The 12,646-nt window shown below is 50.5% G+C and overlaps 1 protein-coding gene across 1 annotated transcript in view; it reads left to right on the top strand.

Annotated features, from left to right (window-relative positions):
* The window catches only part of Stk32b (serine/threonine kinase 32B), a 182,679-nt gene extending 176,831 nt beyond the window's left edge, over positions 1-5,848 (top strand). The window contains exons 11-12 of the mRNA XM_090343840.1: positions 185-249; positions 4,050-5,848. Of these exons, the coding sequence (XP_090199966.1) occupies positions 185-249; positions 4,050-4,188 (204 nt within the window). The 3' untranslated portion in view covers positions 4,189-5,848. The remainder of the gene's footprint in view (positions 1-184; positions 250-4,049) is intronic.
* Positions 5,849-12,646: the final 6,798 nt, after the last annotated feature.

Raw genomic sequence — 12,646 nt, forward strand, 5'->3', positions numbered from 1 at the left:
CTTTCCCACACGCGGTAAGCAGGCCATCAGTCATCTGACTGCTTAGGAAACCAAGCCATCAACCCACCTTCCATCCTCACATGGCTGTTACGCTGGATTTAATGACTTTGAAACTAGATAGGCCTCCCCCTCTCCTCCCTGGCCGGTGGTCAGTCATGGTCCCCCTCTCTGTGCCTTTTGACAGAACGGACACCTGCAGCAGTGTCTGGAGACAGTGCGGAAGGAGTTCATCATATTCAACAGGGAGAAGTAAGTTCTGCCCAGGAACCCCGAGAAGAGGCTGTTCTGGCACCACCGGAAGCTCCTTCCCCAGGGAAAGCAGCTCTGGGCTGGGAGGTGCGGGCTGGGTTTGATCCTGTCTCCGCTCTGGCCGCCCTGCAAATGACCTTGGGACAGAGAGGCCAGCTCCCAGGGGATGAGGGCTAAAGCCCCGGGGTAAAGTGCCTGGGGCTGTGTTCTAGCTTGGCAGCATGCTCAGGCAGACCACAGGGCCCTGAGGCAAGTCCTTAGATGGCCCTCTTGGTCACCAGAGTAGAAATCGAGTGGTACGATGCAAGAGTTATCACTGAAACGCTGATCCTGTGCCCAGCAAGGCAGGATTCTCAGGTGAAAATGGGACTGATTTTGACCTGGGAAGGGGAAAAGCAAGTGTCCAGGTACCCCTATAGGCTGAGCCAGTGGTCAGCTAGGGTCTTCTCTGGCTCCAGGCGTAGCCTCTAATCAGCAAAGCAAGTGGAGGTCTCAGGCACAGAGGCCAGCATGGCCTCGATAGCCTTGGTCCATGCTGCTACCATCAGGAAGTTCACAGATCCATGGCTGATGAGTCAAAGCCAGGCACAGACAGACCTGCCCTGAACTATACCTGAGTGCCAGAGCGGCTCAAAGGAGCTCCCCACCTTCCAGGAGATCAGCGCCTCCGTGTAAGATGACACATCACTAAGCATTGACTTGTTTGGGGGTCCCAGCAGGTGACAGAGCTCAGGTAGAGGAAGGCAGGTAGCTCCAGCAGGCAGACTCACTGCAGCTGCCTGGGCCGGCCCAGTAGCCAGGGAAGCTTATGGGAGTGGCTTGGATGACACAGTGGATGGGAGTGGTTAGATGTGTCACTGGAGGAGTGGGGACAGTCCACAGGGACAGGAACTGATGCTGGCCCAGGGCCCTGCAATGGCCTGAGTTGGGAACGGTGTGACGGGAGGGGGTGGTGATAGATGAGGGACTCTGTTCCCAGTGGGGTGCTCAGGAGGCAGAGGAAGATGCAGCCCGACATCACTCTTGGAGACGCAGCCATGAGGGCCCATGGTTCTCAGCCCTGCCCAGGCCTCCCCTGCTGCTGCACCAACTCTGGGCAGAGTGAAGGCCTCTGTGGCTGCAGCCTGTCAGGCCTGGGGAGGCTGGGGAAGCCTTCACAGGTCAGGAAGGGCGTGGCCCCAGGGGGGTGTGGCAAGGTCTGAACTGGCCCCTGTCCTCTACGCCTGCCTCTCTGCCCACCTAACTGAGCTCTCAGTGGTCCCAAGGGCTGTCCTTGCCAGATACCTGAAGGCATCCAGCTAGGAGGTTCTTAGCATGGCAAGAGAGCCATGGTATCTCTGCCACGGTGTAAAAATGTCAAGGACAAATGGACTCAGGATGTGCGGTCTACCCCAAACCAAGAAGTCAGGCCAGGAAAATGGGACCACACTGACGTGCATACCCTTTCTCCTCTGCCTTCTGCAATAATGTGTTTGAAACTCATGCTGTATTGGCAAAGTAAACTGGAGGGCCCTCACCCCAGTGTCCTCATGTGGTGAATGGACCAGCGAATTCATTCAAGAAAACCCACAGACACATGAGAAAATGAAGACAAGATACTGGAGTGATGCACCCACAAGCCAAGGCCTGCTGGCAGCCTCTGCAGCTGCAGAGACCTGGAGACAATTTGCCTTTCCGCCTCATAAGGAGCTAGTCTTGCCCATGCCGTCACGTCAAGCCTCTAGCACTGTGAGAGAATAAAGTTCTATTGCTTAAAGTCCCCTGAAGTAACCACACACCCAATCCATACTTGAGGAACCCAAAGCCAAGGGAGTAGGCCTGAGGATCTACATTCTAATGCCTTCCTGACACCCACCAGTCCTCCTGACACATACCAGTTGGGAAACTTTGTGGAGGTCCCCAAACTCTGCTTCCTTTCTTTGGTTCTGAGTCACAGGCCCCCTCGTCTAAAGCAGCCCCTTCCCAGCTCTGACCCATATTTTGACATGATGGCCTAAAAAACGAACTCCAGCCCTCCTTGGTCTCCACCTGGGCACAATGCCCTGTGTCTTGCACTGGGCAAGTGGACATCACAGCCAGGGAAAGCTCATGGCAGAGCCAGGCCGAGGCCCTCACACTGAGAGGGACACAGTGAGCAGGGCAGATTTTCCTCTGTCACTTGACAATCTCATCACGGTGTGCTGCATCCTGGCGGGGCTCTTCCTGCTCTCTTTGCATCTGCAAAGCAGCAAGTGTTCTTTCTTCTCCCAGGTTAGGAACCTGGGTCCTGCTAGGAGAAAGGTCCCATCCCTGGTGGCGCCAGCCCCTGTGTGGGGACATAGACAGGGCTGCGCCCATGAGTGGCATCCATGAAGCTTCTCCAGCGCATCCAGGGTTGCTTGGCCTGGGCGGAGCAGATGGCTATCAGAGCAACCCTTCGCTGGGCTCGAGCATCGTGTGCCCAGTGGCGTACGCCTCCCTCCTGTGAGCTGGCACTTCCCCATGGGCAGATGTGGAAGCTGGAGACACAGCTAACAGGTGACAGGGCCCCGGCTCCAGGGAGGCAGGCAATGCTCTCGGAACCCAAGTCAAGATTCATTGACCTTTCCACATGCAGGGAGCCGAAGCTGTGGTGGCCCAGGGCTCAGTGCCTCCTGGGAATGCGTGTATCCGGTCAGGCTGTGTCTTGACCACCAGGCATTAGCCTGGTGATGTCCCGGGCCACTTGAGCCTGGGCTCATCTGTGTATTGACGGGCCGCCTGTCGATGGCTCCTTGGTTCTAACGAAGGCTGTGTCTTTTGTAAACTACCTCCATCAGCACCACAGGTGACCCAAGGAAAACATTTCCCCTCCCTGTGTTTTCCAGATCTCCCTATAAAAGAGGGAAAGCCCTCCACGCCCCATAGGAAATAGTGAACTTGTAAACTCCAGGTTTCCAAAATTAAAGCCAGCACCTTAGGCTCCCTCCAGTCTTTGGAATTCCAGGGTGCAGCCCCCGAGTTGGCTGTACGGGTAAAGATAAGCAGTTAAGACCAACGTTCAGGTGCCAGGCTTCTGGGATTCTCTGCAGTCACAGTCCCACTGTTGTTTCCTTCTTCTCCATCAGAAAAACCAAGAAACCCCGTATTCAGAGGGTGGAATTCAGTGCCTGGAGACGGTGCCACCCAACCAGGTGAGGGCGGGTGGTACAAAGGGCAAGAGCGGGACCTGCGGGGCTTCCTGGGACCCCAGCAACACAAAGCTGTGCAAAGACCCCCCCCCACCACGGCACAGGGAATTGGCTTCATGGCAAACGCAGCAAGAGGAACGCAGGCAGAGCTGAAGGTCCACTGAAAGGCCGCCCGGAGCTCTGCACATCAGTGATCCTATAAGAACTTGAAATCAAGAAATTGCATGGAAATCAGGACCACTGCACTCAGGGCCCAATCAGAGGAAATCGATCCTGCTGTGAAGAGGGTCTGATCCTCACGTCTCATCTCCGCCAATAGAGGACGCGGAGAGCAGCCGGGGCCACGGACATGGGCTGCTCCTGTCATTTTCTGAGTGCATGGAAAAGTCGTTCTCCGCCGAGTGCTGAGACGGTGCTCGATACTGATTCCACTTGCCATATAATTAACTCTCCGGTCTGGATCTGTGTGCGTGTGCTGACATCATATTGAGTGAGCGCCTTGGCTGCGGTCCCTGTGAGGGGCTTTGGAGATGGGATCCCCAGTTCAGAGGGTCTCGTGTCCTATTCTGTGTCTGCTCAGGTGCATCTCCTGAGGCCCTGGCTGCACCAGCTCCTCACCACTAACCAGGTCTGTGCTGTGTTTGCTTGCAGGCTCAGGAGGCAGCAGGGACAGAGCAGCCAGCTCTTGGACCCCGAAGGCCGAGCCGGGAACCAGGCCCCAAGCAAGCTCCAGGACGGGCATAACAACAACCTCTTCACCCACACCTGCTCCCGAGGCTGCAGCCGCTAAGACCCACCTGCAGCCACTCAGCCAAGGCCACTCAGAGCCCGTGTCTGTGCCATGTGCCCCATCCACCCCTGAAAATGTCAGCTGCAGAAAGCTGTGGACCGCAGCTGGGAAGCCTGGGTTCTGGTCCCAGCTTCTGATTCGCCATGTGAACTTGGATAAGTCATACTCCTACTCTCTGTGCCTCCATCAAAGGGGTTGAAGCAGCTGCTGCCCACCTGACACTTCCACCATTGTGAGAATCCAGGTGGATGGCACACATGCAAACCCTGGATTTATGGATTGCTTATGCTTGCAAAATAGAACTTGAAGTACATTCCATCACCCGGCTCACACCGCTGTGATTGAGCCCAGCTTCTTCCACGGTCCTTTTGTCGATGTAAGTGTTCCATGTGCTTGCCTCACCTTCTGAGACCCCACTGCGAAAGGCCAGCGATCATCCAGATATCTTCATCTGTAAAGTTGTGGACTTGCTGAATGGTGCAGGGTGCAGACGAGCCTAGCGCCCAGGGACTGGCTCACAGGGGCCCCCAGCACATGGTGAGCAGTCTCTGCCCCCACCCCCACCCCCACATTCCCAGAGTCGTGATGACATGCAGGCTGTGCACAGGAGCAGGGCATTGGGCACGGGGTTCTCCCGATGCTAGGAAGAAACTAGCTGTTGTGGTCAGGCATCCTGGTCTTTCTGTCTGGGAAAGGTGTCACCTAGGCTGGTCATTTACTTTGGACAACGTATCCAATGGCAATGATGGTGGCTTCCTAATCATCTATTAGGAAGGGCAGGTACTTAGAAAGTCTATTCTAGAAGGAAAGTCAGCTTGCTCAAGAAGCAAACCACCTTATGGCCTGGTCGGGGAGCAGCTAACCCTTGAATTGGAGACATTGAAGCTTAGCAAATACCACTCAGGCCTTGCTGTCGGGTTTGAGTGCAGGATCCACCTGTAGCGAGCAGCTCCAAGACTTAGGCCACTGGTGTGATCGCTCATGTCTGTCTCCTCCATTTTAAATGGGAAGACGACCTCTCTAACCCGTGGAGCTGTCATGGGCGGATGGCCTGTGGTCAACTGGTGGTCATTGGACATTACCGTCATCATTACTATCAACACTGTACTCTTCCTCTTTAGCATGATGTGGAGATGGCCCCCCCCTCCCCACTCCGCGGGCTCTGATCTCGCTGACTGGCCATGTCTGCTTTCTCTGGGTTTTCCTTCACGGGGGTTTTGGGGTCTGGCCATTCCTGGGGAGCTCAAGTATGGTTTTGGCTTTGGTTTTTTTTTTACTTCTCCACTTCCCTGTGTCACCATGGACTTGGTAAGTCAATCCTGGGGGTCGGTGGCATTGTCTCAGATTTCTGAAGAGACATTTTAGCATATGGTAAGGTTTTATACTTTAAAAACAAAACAATAGTCACTGTTTTCTGCCTTTGAACTAAGGCTATTTCTAGACTGTGTTGCTTGTGTCAGTCTGTGACTTCTGTCCCCTCTCTGGTCTCCGTTAGTCCCTGTCAGCGCCGCCCTGTCCCCTCCGGGCAGTCGCAGGGCTCTTGGCTCCTCACTGTGACTCTGGGAGGGTCCTCACGAGCCCAGTTCATCACGTAGCAGCTCGGGGGACTGGATTTCCTGCCTCTGTTCAAGTCAGCGTTCCTTGTTCTGAATAAACTATTTCTTGGCTATTTCTTTGCACACCTTGGTCCTCATTTAGGGTTGGGTAGAATGGACCACAGTGACTCTTTGAGAAAACGGGGTCAGCCTGGATCAGAAGCACAGAGGTAGAGTAGAGGGTGGGTTCGTCATTTCCTACCATAATCCCAACATATTTGACATTATTGACTTGTAAAGAAAAGGTAATTTTTTTTCTGGCCCAAGTCTGTCTTTTAGGCCCGTGTGGAAGCAGTGTATGATGGCAAGATTTGGCATTCAAGGGTCAGAAGTGCAGCCTCACAGCCACCATTGGGTTTGAACCAATCAGAAGAGAAGTTCCTCCTCCGTGGTGGGAGAAGTGGGTGAGGGCAGATTACAGACATGCAGGGCCAAGGGAAATGCACAGAAAATCTTTTTCTGCTAATAACTAAATGGTCAGAGTCCTCCTGTCACAGAAATCAGGCAAACCCCAGTTTACCCACTTCCCTTCCCCAGGGTATCGCTACCCTCAGTCCACCACTCCCTAACCTCTCTCACCTCTGCTCACCACACCCGTCAAGATCAAGAGGAGACAGGGCATCACCCAGATTCTCACACGTGCCCAGACTCTTTGCCTACTGGTACTTCCTGGAAACCCTTCAGGAGGTGACACTTGCACTGAATCCTTAGCTCAGGTGCTGCCTCAGGAGGGTGGGACTTACAGGGAAAGTGTAATGATCAAAACAGCACGGGAAGCTGGAGGGTGGAGAAAAGAGACTTCCGCCTGGTCGCTCAGGCAGAAAAGGATGTATCAGAAGAAGCCAAAGCAGGCCAGCACCAGATGGAGGGGTGCGGACAGAGGGTGGACTTACAATGGGGAGGGTGAGGAGGAGGTGGAAGGGCCTCCCACCGCCCCAGGTGCACCAGTTGCCTGGGTTCTAGGTACTGGGCAGAGACTTCTAGAGACGTCCACATGCACGGGAGAGACCAAAGGGAAGGCACGATTTTTTCCCAAGCGGTCCTAGCGGCACCTACTGCCATCTTGATTTCATGAAGTCAGGAAAGAAGTCATCATTTTGTCTACTCCATGCCTACCCTCTGCCAGACCCTACAGGAGGGAGGACATAGCTCAACCCACACACAAATGTTGTTGACTGCTCAGAACAGGGGAGAGCATCCCCCACCCCCCTCATCCTGTGACAGCCTGGGCCACCTCAGGCCAGCAGCTTCCCACCACCTCCCCTCCACCTGTGACCTCCAGAAGTGGGAGCCAAAGTCGACCTCTCTCCCTTAGAACTCGCCCGATGTGCAGCATTGTTCTTAGCAGCAGAAAGCAAATGAACGCACCACGAGCGCAAGCGCACCCCTCTTCTTGCAGGCCTGGTGCAGCTTCTCAGGCAGGGCCCAATGCATCCGCCATGAGCAGCGGACCAGCAGCCGAAGGTTGTGCTCAGCGCCTTGCCTGTGAGCTAGTTCTGGAACCAGAGTGCAGCACAGAGCACCTCCCCCATTCCACAGAGGCCCTGGGATCCCCTGAGACTCAGCAGACTCGGCGCTGAACAGGCCGCACCGCTTCTAGTATTCTGGTGTTTGTGAAGGTTTCTTTTTTAGTTTCTTTCTTTCCTTTTTATCTTCTCTGAGAAAACAGAAGGGAACATCAGCAAACCATGGATGATAAGGAAGAGAGGGAAAGGTGCTCTCTTCACTCTCCCAAGCTTCACGGACAGCTCTTGGCTGCAAAGAGCTGACCGAGAACGGAGCGCCTGAGAGAACTGTCCTCTGTGTAGGTCCTCTTGAAACGCATTGAACAAGACACCTTCTCACTCAGGCACCTCACGGGGCCATGCATGTGCAGGCCTCACTGCCTGGCCCGGAATGCTTAGAAAAGACACAGGACTGAGCCAGGAGTGGTTTGTGCCTGTAATCCTACCTACTCAAGAGGCTGAGAGCTGTGGCTCACAGTTGGAAGTTAGTCTGGGTAGGAAAATCTGTGAGATTTTCATCTCCAATTAATAACCAAAAAGAGCTGTGGCTCAAGTGGTAGAGCACTAGCCTTGAACAAAAATTTAAAAACCTTCAGGGATAGCACTTAGGCCCTAAGTTCCAATACACACACACACACACACACACACACACACACACACACACACACTTAAGTTTAACATTTCTAATCTATCATGGTTGTTAATTTCTGTACAATGCCAACTCAGCACAGTAAACTAAGATACATTTGCCAAAACTGACAGCAGTTTCCATAGATTTAAATTATGTGCATATACATATGTATACACATGTGCATAAAGTTAGTTTCCAAGAATCAGCTAGTTTCCATAAATTCAAATTATGTATGTACACATATGTATACGTAATATACATTTGCATTCAAAGACCAAAAAGAACATATGTTCTTCAATAATGGCTTTCCTAAGTTCTGAACAAAATGTCTTAGACACCCAGCAAACTATCCAAAAAGAAAAGGCAAAAACAAGGAACCCTATGCAGAAGTTGATGGCTGGCACTTGTGATTTCAGCTACTCAGGGGGTTGAGATCTGAGGACCATGATTCAGAGCCAGCCCCATAAGACAAATCTTTGAATCTCTTATCTCCGATCCATCAGCCAAATGCCATAATGAAGGTATGGTTCAAATGGTAGCCAGCAAAAGAGCCAAGGGAGAGTGTGAGGCCCTGAGTTCAAGCCCTAGGATTGGCAAACAAAGGAAGAGAAAGTAAGTGAAGGGAAAAGAAACAGTGGACAGCAAGGACTGTTAGTGTGTCACCCCTGGAGCTGTGTTCTCATTAGCTTCCCAGCCACCACACAGAGGAAGGACTTCAACCCAAAGAGCTGGCCACCGACACACAAGTTCCAACACAGAAACAAGAGACAAGATTATACGACAGCATCAAAAGTCAAGAATCCATAACAACAGATGAATAAAAGTGAAGTGAATAAATCAGGACATTTGAGAATGAATAGAGAGGACAACCAACAATTCAGTGATTCTAAAGAGCATGATTAAACATCTGCATGACACAGGGAAGGCAAGGAGAGAGAACAAAGAGAGAGTGTATAGACATGTTGAAAAAATTGAAATCCTGGAAATGGAAACATTAAAACGTTTGAAAAGCTCAGTGGTAAGACTGGATCAAATAGAAATAACACTGCCAGAGAGATTGAAGACCATTTAGATGAACTAGAACGTTCAAACAATGATCAGGGAATAAAAGAAGCACAAGGCCTCTGGAATACCATTAAAAGACCACACCGTGAATCATGGACAAAGAAGAAGGAGAAAATACACAGGACAAAGGCATAGAAGCTCATTCCATAAAATAACACAAGTACAGGAGGCTTTTGTAACACCAAGGAGCACCAGAAGAGAACTTTGTAGAGTTACAACACTGAGTACAAAGAACACTGAACACCAGTGCAGAGAAGCACTAGGCCACGTACAAATACAAACCTATCAGAGAAACAGCATATTTCTCAACTAACTCTAAAAACAAGGATGCTGGATTTTAAGCCCTAAAATAAAAGGATTACCAAATTCATGATTACAAGGTCAACACTATAAAGACGCTTAATAAAATACACACAGAAGAGGAAGGTAAATACCGATGGAAGGACAAGAAAGAATAAGTTTCACTACATGAATAGATAAAAAATGGACATTTAAAAAAGTCAAACATGAAAACAATGAAAATTACACACCTTTTGACAATAACCCTCAACATGAATGGTCTCAATTCTCCAATCAAGAGACGAGAGTGGTGAATTGCATTAAAAACTAAGACCCGAACATTTGCTACCTACAAGAAACACATTCACTGGCATGGGGGAAAAATGTTTAAATTGAAAGCATAAAAAAGAACTGGGAGCTGGTGGCACAGGCCTGTAATTCTGGCCACTCCAAGAGCTGAGAACCGAGGATTGCCCGGGCAGGAAAGTCTAGGAGACTCTTATCTCCACTAACCTACTCAGACAAAGCCAGAAATGGTGCTGTGGCTCACGTGGTAGTGCTAGCCTTGAGCACAAAGAGGCTCAAGGACAGCGCCCAGGCCCTGCGTTCAAGCCCCAGGATGGAAAAGGCATTCCAAGTAAATGAAGCCTGGGTGCAAACAGGAATAGTATACTCATATCTGACCAAGTAGACTTCAAACCAAAATTACAAGAGAGAAGGTCACTCTTGAGAGTTTCTCAAAAGCCCATGATTATAAACAGATACCTGTTCAATAACGACGCCATTTCATAAAACAGGCCATAGTGGATATAAAAGCAACACACTCATAGCGTATGATTTCACTGCTCCAGCCTTATCACTAGACAGGTCCTAGGTAAAAATGTCAAAAGGAGACTTCAGAACTAAATGACACATAGATCAAATGAATTCAAATGCCCCAACAGCCACGGAGCGCTCATTCCCAGCGCCCATGGAGCTTTCTTCAAAACAGGTCCTATTGTAGGACATGAAGCGAACATTAAGAAACACACCAAAAAATGGAAACAATTATCAGATAAAAAATGAAATAAAATTGTAAAAGACCTACAAGAAAAGCTACAGAAAATATACAAACACTCGAGAGGATAAAAACTATCCTTTGAATAGTGTGGGGGAGGGATCAAAATTACTAGAACCAAATGACAACCACACAACTGAGCTTCAATGACAGCACACACACAGCTAAAATGAAAGCATGGGTTTCAAACAAATAGCCCACTGATTCACCTCAAGCTCTTAGAAGAACAAGAATAGGAACGAGAACAAGAATAAGAAATCAGTACTGGGCTCAGGTGACCACACGGCAAAACCTGGCAGATGTCACACTCAGCCACATTTTCCTTGCTGTGGTCACCACTCTAGTGGACCCGAGGAGCCCCAAGGACCCTGCCTAGAGGTTTGTGCCGACTGAGACACCGGGATATCGTTTAGCAGGAGCAGCTGGAGCAGAGTGCTGTCACATGGCTGGCTGGACTAGGCCAGCCTGGGAACTGCAGGTTGCCGTACACTTCAAGGAGAGCGTGGTTTGGTTGGTATGGGAGCAGAAGGCAGGAGAGGCTCAGATAGGGAGACAGATTCCAGGGAACCATCAGAAGGGTTTGGACACTGGGTTGGGAGCTGAGACAAAGAGCTGTCTAGGACCTTTCGAATGTCCCTCAGGCGGGGGAAATGCACGTAAGCACTGGATTTACAACAGAAGCAGGGATGTTTGGGGCTGACCATACTGAGGCTGAGCTCCCGTTATGTGCTGTGAGACACAGAAAAAGGATCGAGAGCCTAGAGACCAGTAAGTGTTTGGCAGTCCTAAGCAGAAAAGGCTCCTCAAGTACCCCTACCACATTTGCTCTCACTCCCCAGGTCCCTTCGCAAGATATTTCCGGTTATTCTGGCCACGTCACAATTCCTTGTTTTAACCATTGATTTACCTACAGAACTGGATAGAACTTTCCAGAGACTGAATACAAAGGCAGCTGAGCCCTGGAGAGGCTGAGTCATTTCTTCAATGGCTCCCTGGGAAAGGAGCCCAGACTTGAGCTCCTCTCAGCCCAGGTTCCTCGTGAAGCCGCCCAATTACAGACTGGCTACTGTGTCAGCTGGCTCATTTTTTCATTCACACAATGCGAGTGGCAGGTTCATTTGTAAAGGAAAGAGGTTTGTTTTGCTCGTGGTTCTGGAGGCTTGTGGTCACGGTTGGTGGCCTTGCTGGCACGGCCCTGAGGCGCTGCACAACAACATGTGGTGGGGGGCAGCAGGTAGTGTGGCCCCACCAGCCCCTTCTCCATGAATAGAATCCACCCGAACAGAATCACGTGCACCCCACCCCAGCAATGCCATCTGATCCTTCCAATTCTCAAAGGAAGTTTCCACCTCAAGACCATTAACCCAAGTCTGGGGTTAAACAGCCTACAGGAGTTTGAGGCACTAATGCCCGGGTCAGACCTCCCTTCAAAACAGTGCTCAGGCCCTGAACTAAAGCCCAAAGCTGGCAAAAAAAAAAAAAAGTGGTAGGGGAAGGCTCTAACCTGATCTACTTGACTCCAAAGACAGGGGCATGCCAGACACATTATGACGGTCTGTACGTGTGTGTGTGCCTGTGTGCACGCGCAGTGAGTGTATAAAAGGGAAATCGGTAGGCAATCTTCCCCAACACCACAGGAAGGTATTTTTAGGTTCTAGTCCAGGCTTTGAGCAGCTCAGTCACCCCCCATTGTTCCAGCCTCTTCAATCAGTCTGCAACAGAGCAATTTTGAGCTGCTCTTTGAAATCTCATGTACAATTTACTGTAACTGTGCATAACTGCAGCAGAGACTTTATAAAGCAGGATATCACCAGGAAGGTCATGGCCAAGAGTGCAGAAGGACATGGATTTGCCAGGCCTGCACCACCAAGCACTTGACAGCGGTGCAACTGAATCTCATCTTTTTTTTTTTTTTTTTTTTTTTGCCAGTCTTGGGCTTGGGCTCAGGGCCTGAGCACTGTCCTTGAACTTTCTCAAGGCTAAAGCTCTACCACATGAGCCTCAGCACCACTTCTGGCTTTTTTCCTATGTATGTGGTACTGAGGAATCGAACCCGGGTATTTGTGCATGCTAGGCAAACACTCTACCACTAGGCCAAACTTCTGGCCCCTGAATCTTTACCAAGGATTCTCATTACCATTTTGCTGCAAGAGAAAATGAGTCTCCAAAAAAGAAGTGACTTGCTTAGTAAAAGCAGTTTTTCTGGCACCTGGAGTGACCAAAGGAGAACTTCTCTCTCAGACATCACAATGGGGAAAGAAAACACAGAAGTCATTAAACAGAAACGGCTCTTACTGAGAGAAAGAAGAGTTCCACTATGCAGAGC

The sequence above is a fragment of the Megascapheus bottae genome, chromosome 13, assembly GCF_031878675.1.
Source record: "Megascapheus bottae isolate mThoBot1 chromosome 13, mThoBot2.hap1, whole genome shotgun sequence".
In the NCBI taxonomy this organism is placed as follows: Eukaryota; Metazoa; Chordata; class Mammalia; order Rodentia; family Geomyidae; genus Megascapheus; species Megascapheus bottae.